Source organism: Anolis carolinensis, chromosome 1 (assembly GCF_035594765.1).
Source record: "Anolis carolinensis isolate JA03-04 chromosome 1, rAnoCar3.1.pri, whole genome shotgun sequence".
Taxonomy (NCBI): Eukaryota; Metazoa; Chordata; class Lepidosauria; order Squamata; family Dactyloidae; genus Anolis; species Anolis carolinensis.
In genome coordinates, this window is record NC_085841.1 from 238,013,998 (window position 1) to 238,031,143 (window position 17,146).

Genomic DNA, 17,146 nt, shown 5'->3' on the forward strand with positions numbered 1-17,146 from the left:
CTGCTTCTTGGCGGGGGGTTGGACTGGATGGCCCATGAGGTCTCTTCCAACTCTACTATTCTATGATTCTATGAAGACCATTATACTTAAGACAACAAGGGATAGCCTAAGTAATTAAGTAAGTATAATGGAGTCAACGGAGCCCCGGTGGCGAAGTGTGTTAAAGCACTGAGCTGCTGAACTTGCAGACCAAAAGGTCCCAGGTTCAAACCCCGGAGCGGCGGGAGTGGCCGCTGTTAGCTCCAGCTTCTGCCAACCTAGCAGTTCGAAAACATGCCAATGTGAGTAGATCAATAGGTACCGCTCCGGCGGGAAGGTAACGGCGCTCCATGCAGTCATGCCGGCCACATGACCTTGGAGGTGTCTACGGACAACGCCGGCTCTTCGGCTTAGAAATGGAGATCAGCACCAACCCCCAGCGTCAGACATGACTGGACTTAACGTCAGGGGAAACCTTTACCTTTTAATGGAGTCAAACTGCATTTACTTTAGAGATCCACCCTTGGGCACCAGAGACCAAGGTTCGAGTCCTGGCTTGGCCATGGCACCCAATGGGTGACCTTGGGCAAGTCACACTCTCTCAGCTTCTGAGGGAAGCAAAGCACTGGCCTCTGAACCAGTCCTGTCAAGAAACCCGGAGGCAGGGACAGCTGAGGGTCTTGGGGACAAGCAGCAACAGATGCGTCTGTACCCGTGTGTTTGCGTGGACACGTGGGTATGGAGGACCTCCTCCTCCTCCCTCCTGGCCTTCCTCTTCCCCGCCCATCCCCAGAGGAACCAAAAAAGCGACGCGAGTCCCCCGCACTTTGGGAGAGACGCCTTTAGTTAAAGTAACTGTGGCAGAAGAACCAGGAAGGCGCCATGGAAGCAGGTGAGGACACACACACACACACCTGGGGAAATCCAGATTTAGGCGAGAGCCCCCGCCTTGTAAACAGGCGTACAATCGGTTTCATTTTAGCTTCTGCCTTAAAATGAAACCTCTGCCTTCTACGTGAAGCTTTGCCTGCTCGTTGTTCCTTTCTTTGGTGGGCTTCCACAGTACTAAAGAAGGATCAAGGCTTTGGGTTCACCACTTGAACTGCCAGTCCTGGGATTTGTAGTTTCACGAGATCTTTTCTCCTTCTCTGCCTTTGGAGAGGCTTCAGCGCTCTTTGGCAGAGAAAGCTGAAGCCCTTGCAAAGCTACAACTTCCATGATTCCGTAGCATTGAGCTATAGAAGTTCAAGTGGTGTCCATCTGCATTCATTCTACAGTGGAGATGAGATGCACCCTTTCCAGCTTAGAAATGTTTGGAGTCTAACGGGGTTGAGCAATCGTATTATGTTTCTGGGTTACTGGCCATCTTCCAGAAGCATTCTCTCCTGACGTTTTGCCTACCTTTATGGCAGGCATCCTCAGAGTTTGTGTGTTCTGTTGGAAACTAGGCAGGTGGGGTTTATATATCTGTGGAAGGTACAGGGTGGGAGAAAGAACTCTTGTCTGTTAGAGGCACATGTGAATATTGCAATTAATCACCTTGATTAGCATTGTCTTTCAGCTTCAAAGCCTGTCTGATTCCTGCCTGGGAAAATCCTTTGTTGGGAGGTGTTAGCTGGCCCTGATTGTTTCATGTCTGGAATTCCCCTGTTTTCTGAGTGGAGTTCTTTATTTATTGTCCTGATTTTAGAGGGTTTTTTTAACTATTGGTAGCCAGATTTTGTTCATTTTCATAGTTTCCTCCTTTCTGTTGAAATTGTCCACATGCTTGTGGATTTCAGTGGCTTCTCTGTGTAGTCTGATATGGTGGTTGTGAGAGTGGTCCAGCATTTTTGTGTTCTCAAATAACATGCTGTGCCCAGGCTGGTTCATCAAGTGCTCTCCTATGGCTGACTTCTCTGACTGAGTTACTCTGCAATGCCTTTCGTGTTTCTTGATTTGTGTTTGGGCCATGCTGTGTTTGGTGGTCCCTACGTAGACTTGTCCACTGCTGCATGGTATATGGTAGACTCCTGCAGAGGTGAGAGGATCCCTCTCGTCCTTTGCTGAACGCGGCATTTGTTGGATTTTCTTATCTGGTCTGTAGCTAGTTTGTTATGTTTCGTTTCCTCCTCATTATCTTCCTGCAGGTGGCAACGTCTATGAAGAAGCATTGGCCAACGGGGCAACTCAGGAGGGCGAAGAGGATGGTCAGATGAACGGCCCGGCCCTCAATGGCCCTGAGGTCCAGGTCAGAGATGATCCCTACCCACCGCAAACTCAGGCTGCCCCTAGACTGTAGAATGAATACAGATGACACTACTTTTGCAGCCACAACTCAAGCTATGGAATCCTGGGAGTTGGGGTTTGGTTGAGGCACCAGCCATCTAAAGCAAAGAAATCTAAGGATATAGACAAACTATATTGCTCATGGTTTCATAGCATTGAGCCATGGCAGTTAAAGTGTCAGACTGCATTCATTCTATAGTGTAGATGCTTCTCCAGAGCATGGAAAATGGACGCTTCAAGGCTCCTGTTCTTAAATGATAATAACAATTATTATTATTATTATTATTATTATTATTATTATTATTATTATTAGGTGGTCCCAGTGGTGATGGGCACATTGGGTGCCGTGCCAAAAGACCTCAGCCAGCATTTGGAAACAATAGACCTTGACAAAATTACGATCTGCCAGCTGCAAAAGGCCACCCTGCTGGGATCTGCGCACATCATCCGAAAATACATCACACAGTCCTAGACACTTGGGAAGTGTTCGACTTGTGATTTTGTGATATGAAATCCAGCATATCTATCTTGTTTGCTGTGTCATAATAAAATAATAATAATAATAATAATAATTATTATTATTATTATTATTATTATTATTATTATTTTTAACCCACCCACTCTCCCCAGAGGGACTCAGGATGGCTTCCAAAAACAATAATGACAAACAGGGTTGTTGTGAGTTTTCCAGGCTGTATGACCATGGGCCCCTGGTAGTGGCGAAGTGTGTTAAAGCGCTGAGCTGCTGAACTTGCAGACCGAAAGGTCCCAGGTTCAAATCCTGGGAGCAGAATGAGCGTCCGCTGTTAGCCCCAGCTCCTGCCAACCTAGCAGCTCGAAAACATGCAAATGTGAGTAGTTCAATAGGTACCGCTCCGGCAGGAAGGTAACGGCACTTCATGCAGTCATGCCGGCCACATGACCTTGGAAGTGTCTACGGACAACGCTGGCTCTTCGGCTTAGAAATGGAGATGAGCACCAGCCCCCAGAATCGGTCACGACTGGACTTAACGTCAGGGGAAAACCTTTACCTTTACTTATGACCATGCTCCAGACATTTCACCCACATCTATGGCAGGCATTCTCAGAAGTTGTGAGGTATACTGGAAAAACTAAGCAAGGAAGGTGGAAGGTCCAGGGTGGGAGAAAGAACTCTTGTCTGTTGGAGGCAAGTGTGAATGTTGTAATTAATCACCTTTATTAGCATTAATGGCCTTGCCAGCTTCATGTCCTGGCTTCTTCCTGCTTCAGGGAATCCTTTGTTCAGAGTTGTTAGCTGCCCCTGATTGATTCATGTCTGAAATTCCTCCGTTTTCAGCCCAGAAAACTCACAACAACCCAGCAGTTGACAACAACTTTGACAACACAAAAATGACAAACATTCAATGCCATGTGCAATAATAAATAATAAAACATAATATTAAAACAGTTAGTTTTAATGGCAGTATGGCTGAGGAGAACTTTCCCAAACTCTTGAAATTATGATGTGATTGCATACTGTATGTGTGTATGCGAGAGGAAGTAAATCTTGTTGTCAGTTCAAAGTGCAATTTTATTTTTAATGTAACCACAAAATACATTAGTTCCCATTTTTCTGGAATGGAGTGAAAGCTTCAGGTCCTTTCTTAGGGTGCATCTACAGCAGTGGTTCGCAACCTGTAGGTCCCAGGTGTTTTTGCCTGCAACTCCCAAAAATCCCAGCCAGTTCACCAGCTGTTAGGATTTCTGGGAGTTGAAGGCCAAAACATCAGGGGACCCAAAGGTTGAGAACCATTGCTCTACGCTATAGAGTTATTGCAGTTTGGCACCATGAACTGCCATGGCTCAATGCTCTGGAATCATGGGAGCTGTAGTTTTGCAAGGTCTTCAGCTTTCTCTGCCAAGGAGTGCTCATGCTTCATAAAACTACAAGTCCCACTATCCCATAGCATTGAGCCATGGCAGTTAAAGTAGCGTCAAACTGCATTGAGTCTACAGTGTCATGGCACTCTTACGTTTTTTTAAAAAAATCATGTCAGAAGCGACTTGAGTACTGCAAGTTGCTTCTGGTGTGAGCGAATTGGCTGTCTGCAGAGACGTTGCTCAGGGGACACCCGGATGTGTTACCATCCTGCTGGAAGGCTCCCCTCATGTCCCCGCAATCTAGAGCTGACAGACAGGCGCTCACCCCATCTTGCGGATTGAAACTGGCAACCTTCAGGTCAACAACTCAGCCTTTAGGCCAGCAGTCTTGTCAGCACAAGGGTTTTAACCCATTGCGCCACCTCGGCTCATACTCTTACCTGTGATGCTGGACTATTTGAGCATTGTTCACAGTCAAACTTGTTTTCCCAAACATTGAAAAGAACTTGGAGATCTTCCCCCTCAAAGGTGCTGCATTTTAGATGGAGGTATCATGCATTTCCCGTAACAAATCTTTTCATTGAGTGGGGGAAGCAATATTCAAACAGCTGGGATGTCTCTTGCATTGATGCATAGTGCTATGTAGGATACAAGAGCAAATGTCCTGGTGTCAGTTGGGTAGTCTCTGTAGTGTTTGTGATGCCAAAAACACACTGTACAGGAGAGAAAAGGGTAAGTGTGAAACATTAACAAATCACTTGAGTAACCAAGTCTTGATCACGATGTCTTTTAAAAAGTGCGAAATAAAATACAAATATTAATGAGCTTGCAGGGCAGTGGTTCTGAACCTGTGGGTCCCCAGATGTTTTGGCCTTCAGCTCCCAGAAATCCTAACAGCTGGTAAATTGACTGGGAGTTGTAGGCCAAAACACCTGGTTCTCACCCACAGGTTGAGAACCACTGTTGTAAGGGAAAGGGATTAAGCATTCCTGAGTATAAAATGCTGTCCAGTATCTTTAATTAACTGTAATTACAATTACTGATGCAGTTAGGACTGTATGCAGAAGTTTAGCAGATGCCAAAGAGACCCCCCCCCCCCCCCCAAACAGCAGCCAGTCCTCTCAATGAAGCAACCTTTGATCTTTGGTTGCCTTTCTTTGTAATGGGTGAAAAGAATAAACTCACAGTCTTCCATCTAGGACATGAATAAGTAGGCATACTCATAATCATAGTCAGGTTGTTATGGTCATAAATGTTTAGGCTCTGTTTGGGGTATGAGGTAACCCCTCAACAGTTGGCCAACCAATTTTTGTTGGGGCTACCAGAGATCATGCTTTCTTGGATCATATACAAGGAGAAATTACATTTCCTCTTCCTCTTGACTTTTTAAGAATGTGGCATGCTGGCTCTGTGTTTTGATCATTTGCAACAGAGCTCCTTTGAATCCAATCTATGATGTTTCTGTCTCCAGTTGGAGGAGTTTGTGGGAGCCCATGGCGAGTACAATGAAGAAGAGGAGGAGCGGAAGTACTTCCGACGGAAACGCCTAGGTGTTATCAAGAATCTTTTGGCAGCCAGCATTGGGGGGATGCTGATCTACGGGGTCTTTTTAGGTATGCTCTACCTGTTTGTTTATTTATTTATTTACTTTATTTATATCCTGCCTTTCTTTACCCAGAAGGGGACTCAAAGCAACTTTACATATGGAAACTATTTGATGCCTTTAGACAACAAATTAAATACATTTAAGTTAAAATTTAAAAATTAGAGTTAAAATGCACGTTAATACATATAAACATTATAATCACTATTAAAATCACACCATCCATAATTGTAATCCGGGGCCATTCCAAGAATCATTGCACATATTTTGTAGTTATTATTGCACTGTAGTTAATTTCCAAAGGCTTGACCCCAGAGTCAGGTTTTCACTTTCCTTCTGAAGGGCAATAGGGCGGGAGCTGCTCAAATATCACTGGGGAGCCATGGGGCCACCACTGAGAAGGCCCTGCCTCTCGTTCCCACCAGATGCACCTGCAAAGGTGGTGGGGCTGAGAGCAGGGCCTTCCCCAATGATCTTAATTTCCTAGATGGTTCATAGGAAGATATATGTTCGGACGGGTAAGCTGGGCCGCAACCATTTAAGGCTCTAGGCTAAAGCCAGCACTTTGAATTGTGCTCGGTAGCAAACTGGTAGCCAGTGGAGCTGGCACAACCTATTGTTACCTTGAACACTTCTTTCTGTTGATGTTCATGAAGTTCTCACTTGTCTGTAGAGGCAAGCATCCCTCTAGGTCAGAGGAAGTAAACTTATAGCATCCCAAATGTTACAGTTCCATAATTTCTTCCCATTTATTTTACTATGTTGATGGGGGGCTGAAGAGAGCTGTCCTTCAACAACATCTGCAGGTTCACATGTTTAAGTGGAAAAACAGCCAGTGCTCTTGCTTTCCATACTAGCTGTGCAAGAAGTGAGCCTGCTTACTTGCCTGCATGCTTGCTGTATTCTGGGAACTGTAGCCCATTACGTAATGTTTCTAAGTTCAGCAACTACCAGGAAGTTGCTGAATAGAAAGCTTTACTAAAATAGTGGTTGTGTGATTTATCGGAACACTAGTTTTGGATTGATTCACGTGGACTAGAAAAGACTATTGTAATTGGTTAACAGGCCGAACCCAAAGGGTGTTTATTGGTGGATCTTCTTCATCCTGTAGAAACGTGACCAGTGGGGTGCTACATGGTTCTGCTCTGGACCCAATGCTGTTCAGCTTCTTTTTCAGTAATGATGAAATAGAAGGCATGCTTATCAAATCTACAGATGACACTAAATTGAGAGGAGTAGTTAATACCCCAGAGGACAGTGTCGAGAATCCAAAATAACCTTATCAGAATAGAGAGCTGGACCAAACCGACATAATGGATTTCAACAGGGAGATATGGTATGTAAGGCATTACACTTAGGCAGAAGGAAATGAAATGTAGAGATACAGTGATACATGTCTTGACAACAATACATGTGAAAGTCATCTAGGAATCTTAGACCACAAGTTGAACATGGGTCAAAAATGTAATGTAGCAGATAAAAAATATGTTGTATTGGTGATGGAACAAGTTTATTTTGGAATGGTCTCTCTAAAGAAAGACCGCTTTGGCAGGAAAGTAACGGTGCTCCATGCAGTCATGCTGGCCACATGACCTTGGAGATGTCTACGGACAAGACTGGCTCTTTGGCTTAGAAATGGCTTAGAAGTGGAGATGAGCACCAACCCCGAGTCGGACAAGACTAAACTTAATGTCAGGGGAAAACCTTTACCTACTACCTTGCAGATGAACTCAGTTTCAAAGGTCATGGAAACATATGGAAACTGGCCAACTGTTGGAAACTGTAACTTGGGTAATTTACATTCACAACAAGTTGGTGGGAGTTTAGCATGGTGCAGAGTCTCTTGGAGGACATAGGCAAAAGAGTCCTATTAAAGCAGTATTTAAGATTGCTGCCCTTTAGAGATGAAAACATATGTGTTCTCTCTCTCTCGCTCATTTGAGCAGCTATCTGTATCTGAACTGGGAACTTGCTTGTAAGAAGCACTGTTAATTCTGATTGTCAATTCCTTTTGTTTCCCTGATCTTTCCCTACAGGCCTGCTGCAGATGCAGCTCATCCTCCACTATGATGAAACCTATCGGGAAGTGAAATACAGCAACCTGGGGTTGCAGAACATTGACAGCAAGATGCTGATGGGCATCAATGTCACCCCAGTTGTTGCACTTCTGTATACTCCACTTCTCATCAGGTACTGCTCTGTCCTCCCTGCTGTTGATTGTGATAGAGTTCAGAAAAGTTAGGCTCTGAATTACAGCTCCCAGAATCCCTAGTCATGATGTTAGGAAAATTCTGGGAGCATTAGTTCGAAAAACAAATTTCTCAAGCTTGACTTCCCACCACCTCTCTGAGGACATGGATAGAAATATTTCTTTTTTTAAAGGTGAAGAATTAGGAAGCCTGCTCCCTGAAGTAGCCAGACCTTCAATGATCCATAATCCCAAGCATTCTACTGGATTCGCTTTCTGTCTTTTCCAGATTCTTCGGGACTAAATGGATGCTATTTTTGGCTGTGGGAATTTACGCACTCTTTGTCTCTACCAATTATTGGGAGCGTTACTATACCTTGGTGCCATCTGCTGTGGCAATTGGAGCTGCCATTGTCCCTCTCTGGGCCTCCATGGGAAACTACATCACTCGGTGAGTTACTACAGGAGCCAGTCTGGGAGAAGAAACGCCACTTGCCTGGCTCTCTACATATCATCCATCCTATACTCTTCCAAGACAGCTATTGACTTATGGCAAGCCCATGAATTTCAAAAGCAAGGGGTATTCAGAGGTGAATCCTTTGAATTGAGTCTACAGCACCTGGTATTCCTTGGTGGTCTCCCAACTAAGTATTAACCAGGCCTGACCCTATTTAGCAGGTTGAGCTCCCTTGTCACCAGTATTGTACATGAGAGCCTAAACACTATGAAGGCACAAGACCTCATTAGACATTGAATATTAAGTAGGTTCAAGCCAGGTTAGTACCTGGATGTCAACCATGAGTTGTCAATCAACGTGATGGCACATATGTACAGTCAGTGGCATTTTGAATGGCATTTGTATTGAGACACTCATCTGACCAGATTTCACATACAGTAGAGTCTCACTTATCCAAGCTAAACGGGCCTGCAGAAGCTTGGATAAGCGAATATCTTGAATAATAAGGAGGGATTAAGGAAAAGCATATTAAACATCAAATTAGGTTATGATTTTACAAATTAAGCACCAAAACCTCATGTTATACAACAAATTTGGCAGAAAAAGTAGTTCAATACGCAGTAATGTTATGTTGTAATTACTGTATTTATGAATTTAGCACCAAAATATCACGATATATTGAAAACATTGACTACAAAAATGGCTTGGATTATCCAGAGGCTTGGATAAGCGAGGCTTGGATAATTGAGACTCTACTGTATTTTGGATGCACTATCCCAGCCTGGTGGAAGTATTTCATGGAAGTTTCCAATTGCAAAATAACGTTTTACCAATTTTTAAAACAGAGGTGTACAGAAACATACCTGTTTCTTTTTGGTACAGTCTCCCACCCCTCAGATACACACTCACCCCTATTTTTCCCCGATTAAAGGAGATGTGTCTGGAAATTTTCAGGGGTGCAATTGTACTTTAAAACAAGGTCATTTCCTCTCCTGCTCTCAAATTCCTTCTTTTGTTCATTGACAGAGGAAACTAGAAATGGGCTTCTGTCCATTTCCATTTTTCAGGAGTAGGGTTGCCTGTAGTGGGTCCCAGGGTACAAAACAGGAACCCAGGAAGGTTTTTTTCCCCCTTGATTTAAAGCAGAAATGGGCAAACTGTGTCCTATAGCAGAGTGCTCCCCCTGGACAAAACAACAACAATAACAAGGTTTTCTGGCAGCCCTGAGGTGTGTCTCAAGCAAAAAAGATGCATGCCCCTGCACAACTTAACATTTTAAAAAAGAATCTGTGTTTTTCAAAATGAGAATTAATCCTTTGGTTACTTCCTTTGTTTCTTTTTTGAGTTTTGGCAGCTTATGCTACCCCTAAAGAGTGCCGTAGATAGAAAAAAACAACACAGTGCAGTTGCCCATTTCGGAAACGGTTCTGTTTGAGGGCTAGCATTATCCATGACCGGGCTTTTTGTGCTACTCTCTTCCCCAGGATGGCTCAGAAATACTATGAATATGCGAACTACAAATTGGAGCATGTCCAGGAACAGAAACGGGCCCCACGTGGAGCTTACAACTCCTACATCATTGTCTTCCAGACTGTCTTCTATGGTGTCTTTTATGTGAGAGCTCTGCTACGGTCATGTTGTGGGGAGGAGGAAGCAGAAATGGTCCAGTGGAGGGAGTGAAGGTTCAGAGACACCTCCCTCCCAAAGTTTGGCTTTCATGGTTCACTTGCTTGACATTTTCTCCCATTGATCTTTTCCAGCTGTGTTTTGTCTGTGCCCAGTTCCCCATGCTTTTCTTCCTAAAGGGTTACCTTTATGACCTGAACCATACACTCTTTAACGTAGAGCACTGTGGTGAGTATCCTTGGAAATGGCTGCAGTCTTGGCAGGGTGGGTGTTCCTCTTGGAGGCTTCAGCCTTTGAAACCTCTCATATAGCTTTAACATGCCTGACTTACACCATCACCTAGATATGTTACATCTTATCTAGAGACTGGAACTGACTTCAGCCTGGTGGTTGCTGCATATAATGTCATCTTTTATAAGGTTTTAGCTATGGTTCTTAGATGTTTTTATCTAGTCTTGAATTTATATTAAGGGTTATGGTTGTATGGGTCATTTAAGTTTTCATTGTTGATTATTCTGTCTGTTATGAAATTTAATCTAGGTTGCTTTTATATTGCTGGATGTGGTCTATCCTGTTGCAATTTGTTTGAGTCCGTGGAGATAGGGCGGTATACAAATAATGTTTTATTATTTTATGATAATATCCAGGGACCATTTCCACACCTCCTTAGCATTATGTTCTCCTCAGGTACCAGAAGCCATGGGATCTTCACAGGGTTCAACACCACAGTTCTGCAGAAACTTCCACGTAGCAGCGAACTCATCACTGTGGAGAGTGTACTCATGGGAGTGGCCTTCCTCTCCATGCTCCTGGTAAGAATAGATAGGAAAAGTGCAATACTTAACTCAGTACTGGTTGTTCTTACCACAGTTTATTTTCTACCCGGTGACAATCAACCATTTTTACAACTGGCAGAGAGGTTATTGGTTTTGTGAAGGACTGTGAAACTGATGTTATCCACCCCATCATCATCATGGTTACATTGCTATTGTCATTACAATCAGCCCTCGATATCCACAGATTCTGCATCCACTGATGATGATGATGATAAACTTTATTTGTATTCTGCCCTATCTCCCCAGGGGGACTCAGATTCTGACCTAACATCCTGGAAAACCCCACATATGAAAATAATATTAAGACCTAACATAATATTGAAACCTAACATCAGTAAATGAAACCTAACATCAATGAATTAAACTAAACTTTCACCAGATTCCACCATCCATGGCATTAAATGTTCTTTTTTTCAATCCCCCAAAAGCAAATCTTGATGTTGTCATTTTATACAAGGGGCTTCAATTTACTATACAACTGTCTATAATAAGACTTGGGCATTTACAGATTTTGGTATCTACATAGTGTGTTCTGGAACCGAAACCAAGCCCCAAGGGTTCCAGGGGCCCACTGTATTTATTTAGTATGCATTTTGTTAATTTCATTTGTATGTTGCCTTTCCCCCAGAATGGGGCCATGTCAGCTCCCAGAGAAAGTAAATTAAAAAAAATTCACAATAAAAAATTGAAAAATTGAAATCATCACGTAAAACAGTATAAAATAATTTTAAAACATATACAAGTTTCAAAAAATAAATAAAGCATCCCAATAAGAAGCTCCTCTGTTTGCCTATTAAAAGTCTGCTTAAACATCATCATTGCTATAATTATTTTGGTGTACTGTATATCCGACACCTAATCATAGGACGTCAGGATGACTAACTGTGCGTATAGCATGCAATTAAATCCCACATTATAACTATTCAAATTAGCAAAATCTAAAAATCACCTCTAAAAGTGGAAACAAGTCAGGAAATGTACATTATAAGCAAAGTCTGCTCTGGTATTGCCTGTGTTCCTAAAGTCTCTGGCTTTCTGTTTTCCCAGGTATTGATTCTGTGTGGCTCAGCCTATCGCCCCACTGAGGAGATTGATTTACGCAGCATTGGTTGGGGTAACATCTTCCAGCTGCCTTTCAAGCACATGCGAGACTACCGCCTGCGCCACCTCTTCCTCTTCTTTATATACAGTGGCTTTGAAGTGATCTTCTTAAGCAATGATTTTACCTTGGTACATGGACTCCTCTAAGTTTGGGAGACAGGATGGGCTGGGGATGTGATGGGGACAGGCTAACTAACACTCCTTTCTCTGCCTATCCAGAACTATGGTGTCTGCTCCATTGGACTGGAGCACATGGCATTCATTCTGATGGCATACGGACTGTCGGCAGCCGTTTGCTCCATCCTGATGCTCTCCATGATGTGCCTGCCACGCCAGATTCCTCTACTTGCGGGTGCTTTTGTCCATGGTGCCCTCTTGATCGCACTCTTCTTCTGGGAGCCTCAGCCCCGAAGCTTGGGCGAAGCCTCTTTTCTCTACCTTGTTGCTGCACTCTGGGGCCTTGGCAGTGCCCTCAACAAGGCCGGCCTTAGTGGTGAGCCAATAATACCCATCTGTGTCAGAAATCTTGAGACATGTCCCTTCCTACGTTCCTTCTTATCTATCTTCTTCTCACCTCTATTCTTGTTTATAGAAAAGGTAACAGCTTACAACATCAGACCATCGGTCTGGAGAAGAATAGGAGCAAAGGTCCAGATCAGAATTTACTGGTAGATCTCTAGATGGTTTACAGTAGAATATCCAAGAGTTTTCTGGATGATGTGTTACAAATACAAAAAAAACAACAACATACACACACACACTGAGGGAACTGTCAGTATCAGTGAAGCAAAGTCCACACTTCATGTTAAGTTGAACAGATACTGTTTGGGTAGAAATAGGTTTGCATATTAAAATCAAGAGTAAGATTGCAGGTGAACTGTTGAGATAATTTCTGGAACTGGAAAAAAACCCTGAGTTGGCCATATACTCAGAGATGCCTTTAATTCCAAATGTTTGGTCTCTAAATGGTCATTTTCATTTGAATCTGTTTTGTGGATTTTGAGGTTCTACTATAATAGAATGCTTGCATAAATGTCACCAAATCTGGAAGTTTCTCAGAGCTCAGACAAGAAAGTAAATCAAATCGATATATCTTCATTAACTGTGTCATTGATTCCTTGCACAAAAATACTGAAAAGTATGTGTATAAGCAAGAAACAAAAAGGAGACAACTCTGCGCTTTAATAGATGGTTGACTCTTTATTCCTTTAAAAAGTTCAACAGGTGCTTTTCTCTTGCTTATACATATATGTGTTTCTGAGTAATCTCTCCACACTAGTAAATCTAGACTGCCAAAAAGACATTCCCAAAGGTGTGTTTGCATTTTGGGTTTTTTTTTTTACGGTTGCTGTTCTTTCCACCAAACTTGTCTCAACATCTTTCCAATTGGTTAGTACTGGGTCACTATCACAGCTTGGCAAAGTCATGTTTTGTACTGCTGCTCCCAGCATATCACTGGCCATACCGGCTAGGTTGCTATGGGAATTGTGGCTCCAAAAGTCAACTTTGCTAAGCTCAACTCAGTGAAAAGAGCAAGAGAGACAATCCATCCTTGAATCTGATCACGTCTCTCCTTTTTTTTTCCAGCACTGCTGGGGATGCTCTATGAAGACAAAGAGAGGCAGGACTTCATCTTCACCATCTACCACTGGTGGCAAGCCCTGGCCATCTTTGTTGTTTATCTGTGGTCTTCACTGCCTATGAAGGTGAGGACCAGGATTGAGGTGGGAGTCTTCAACCGAGTGGAATTCTCACATACTTTAAAGCAGGGGTCCCCAAACTATGGCCCAGGGGCCACATGCGGCCCATCGAAGCAATTTATCTGGCCCGCACAGCGGTGGCTCCCTCCTCCACCACCGAGTGCATGCCTTCCAAAGCTTTGCTTGTTTATAATGATACTTTAATTATTATTTTATTAATTATTAATTATTAAGGGGTGCTTTGCTAGTGCTTTTGGTGTACAAAGGCAGAAAGGAGTTGGACTGGATGTCCCAAGGGGTCGCTCCCAACCATCTGTTGTTATTATTATTATTATTATTATTATTGACACAAAGACACAGTATAACACAGCAAACGAGCTATATAAGCTGGATTTTGTATCACAAAATCACAATTCAAACACTTCCAAAGCATTTAGGACTGTGTGATGTATTATTATTATTATTATTATTATTATTATTATTATTATTACTAACAACATTGAGGCTGTGTGGCCATCTGTTAGGGGTGCTTTGCTTGTGCTTTTGGTGCACAAAGCAGAAGGGGGTTGGACAAAATGGCCCAAGGAGTCTCTTCCAACCTTCTTTATTATTTTATTATGATTATGATTAACATTGAGACTGCATTTGTTCCAGTTTTGTTTTGTTTTTTACTCAAAATAAGATATGTGCAGTGTGAATAGGATAGGTTAAAAAAAAACTATAGTCCGGCCCTCCAACAGTCTGAGGGACCATGATCTGGCCCCCTGTTTAAAAAGTTTGGGGACCCCTGCTTTAAAGCAAGCTGCATTCACCAGCAGGCAGAACATGAGGACAACTTTCAGACAAAAAAATCCCACTGGCCCAGAAAGGGTGAAACATAATAATAATAATAATAATAATAATAATAATAATAATAATTTCTACCCTGCTACCATCTCCCCAAAGGGACTCGGGATGGCCAACAAAATACAGTGCCGCATATAAATAATACATAAATCTGAAACAATAAAAACCACAGAATTAGAATGTGGCTAATTGTCTCATCACACTATAGCATGAATCCACTTTAAATCTGGTTTCTGCCTCCTGCAGAATTCTGGGGTTTGTAGTTTTGTGAGGCCCAGGACCTATCTGGCTGAGCTGTTTAAAGCCCTCTCCCTAAAGTGGATTTGAAGTGGATTTAAAGTGGATCCAAGCTCTAGTGTGATTAGGTTCTTAGAAAGACATTCTAAGCTATTAGTGGTATTTACCTTTCACATTTTCAGGTTTCACTTTGGTGGATTTAATTATTCACTGGTTTGATTAAAATGCTATAGGTCCTCCAGTGTGACTGTGTCCAGCTTCCTTCAGTCAAGCTGGAAGACCTAGATATCATCAAAGAGAACATTTCTAGGAATTTCTAAGTTCTCCAGTGTGATTATGTGGTCAGCTTTCTGGAAACTGATCACTGAGTTGTGCTAGAGGACCTAGAAATTCCTAGATAGATGTTTTCTCAAGTGAAAAAAAAGCAACCTGTTTATTCCATTTTCACTTTCATGTGGGGTCCTTTGCCCCTAATTACAATGAATATGGAGGGCTGGCTGTACTTGGAAGTAAAAGAAGAAAAGAATGGGAGAGTGAAACATGGTTTGCAGGATGTTGGATTGCAGCTCCCATTATTCCTCCCTATATGCAATGTTGGCTAGAGCCAATAGGAACTGAAATCAAACAACATCTGGAGAGCCACACCTTGCCACCTCCTCAGGAGAAGTAGCTGGAAGTAAATGAGAGAACAATTGATATCTCTAGTTCTATGTTATTTTTTTAAGTTTTGTAACCAATGGAATCTCTTTCTTCCAGGCTAAATTGTCCATCTTGTTACTTACACTGGTAGCTGCAGTTTTAGCCTACCTGTGGATGGAACATAAAGTAGCCCAGTTTATCCCACACCGCCTTCCCAAGATCCCCAAACCACGGCACAAGATGCGGGGCTTCCGCTACTTGGAAGAAGAGAACTCTGATGAGTCAGACCCGGAGAAGGAGGACGAGGGGAAGGAGAGTGACTCCTCGGAGGGAGAGGCACCCAATGACCAGCAGGACCAGCCTCGGCGCAGGAACAGATGTGCCTATGAGCAGGCCCTTGGGGAAGAGATTGGAGATAATGCTGGTTAAGTTTTACCACAACTTGGCACATTACGGTTTTAAAAAATAATTCATTCCCATCAATGCATTGTAATATTTAAAGGACTGCTTGTTTTATGTCTTTTACTTTTTCATCAATTTTTGTTAGTTGTTTTACAAAATTCAGGATTCATAACAAGCTGACACCAAACCTGAAAATTTGATCTCAAGATCCCTCTGAAAATGCCCTTCAAAAATAATTTTATGGATACACGCAAAAATTTATTGGTACTCCAATCCAATAGTATTGTTCCCATTATGTAATGTGAATAATATGACTGCACCGGAGTATCAAGAATTTTTTTATGTAATTTCCTCATGCCCTTGTTGTCAAAAAAAGTAATTCAGTATTAGTGGTAACTAAATTGCTTTTAACTTGCTACAGGTTGAGTATCCCTTATCTGAAATGCTCAGGACTAGAAACATTCTGTATTTGAGATTTTTTTCAGATTTTGGAATGCAGTAGAGGTACTTGTAATGTAGAGTGGTGAAGGTCAGAAGGGAGATGGCAGCAAACCTCATAGGCTTCCTTGACTCCAAGGAGAAAAAAAAAGCAGGAAGGTGGTATGGCCAAGTCTGCAACTAAATTTTGCACAAACAGTGCCCATGGCATCTGTTATTGCTGCTCATCTGCTGCCACCTTTCAGCAAATGTGAAGTCTACAGTGAGATGGTGCAGTTATGAATGATGAAACCTGTTTCCAGCTTTGGCCTAGAGGAGAATTCCAATCCAGAACCCGGATCCCAGTTAGTACCTTTCTGCTGACAAGAGTTCATACCCAGTCGGAGCCTTTCCAACCCAAAGCTGGATCCACTCCTTCAAAATAATTCTGTTTCAGTGTACTGTTTCCTACCCTCATTTGCTCCCATTGCTTGCCACCCTCAGCCACTGAGATTGGCCACACATTTCCCCCACCCAAAGTCACACCTGCACAAAAGGACATTCTCCCACTGTTTTTGTATTCAATGAATATGAGCATCGCAGGTCACACAGTGTGCAGTGCCTACACTGTTTTTGGACTTCATCCTACGCAGTCTTTACTCCGTTTCTCTGCATTGCCAAAACTGAGTCTCACTGAGGCCATCACATGATATAAGGTCACTTCCAGTTGTAGTCTGTGAGATTCCATTGTGGCAGCATAGGAAAACAGAGCAAAAAATGCATGTTCTGGAGTCAACTGTTACCCAATGACAGAAGACAGGAGAAAATGAGATAAGAGTGTGGGGTGGCTGCCATCCCTGAAGTCGGGACCTCGGCAGTAGGAAATGAAGACTTTTCCCTCCGTTCACCATCACGGAATAAAGTTCTTTGTCTTCTCTGGTGAAATTATCTCGCTTTTTTATTGTAGGAAAAACTGGCAATAAAATTTCAGTATATTTTCACATA

At 42.7% G+C, this 17,146-nt stretch overlaps 1 protein-coding gene across 2 annotated transcripts; it reads left to right on the plus strand.

Moving 5' to 3' along the window:
- Positions 1-737: 737 nt before the first annotated feature.
- unc93b1 (unc-93 homolog B1, TLR signaling regulator) lies at positions 738-17,146 on the plus strand. Of its 2 annotated transcripts, none has more exons than XM_003215050.4 (12): positions 738-871; positions 2,109-2,209; positions 5,561-5,702; positions 7,729-7,882; positions 8,170-8,331; positions 9,822-9,951; positions 10,098-10,191; positions 10,651-10,775; positions 11,847-12,029; positions 12,120-12,393; positions 13,488-13,606; positions 15,440-17,146. In XM_003215050.4, the coding sequence occupies exons 1-12, from the start codon at positions 862-864 to the stop codon at positions 15,749-15,751; spliced, it is 1,806 nt and encodes a 601-aa protein (XP_003215098.2). In that variant the 5' UTR covers positions 738-861; the 3' UTR covers positions 15,752-17,146. The 2 variants fall into 2 exon arrangements, with proteins under 2 accessions (XP_003215098.2, XP_008109787.2); XM_008111580.3 differs by lacking the exon at positions 738-871 and adding an exon at positions 1,007-1,028.

Excerpts from the sequence above, each read along its gene's own strand:
- unc93b1 (XM_003215050.4), top strand. Across the intron at positions 12,030-12,119 it reads TAAGCAATGATTTTACCTTG|AACTATGGTGTCTGCTCCAT; the intron begins GTACATGGACTC and ends CTGCCTATCCAG. Across the intron at positions 12,394-13,487 it reads CAACAAGGCCGGCCTTAGTG|CACTGCTGGGGATGCTCTAT; the intron begins GTGAGCCAATAA and ends TTTTTTTTCCAG.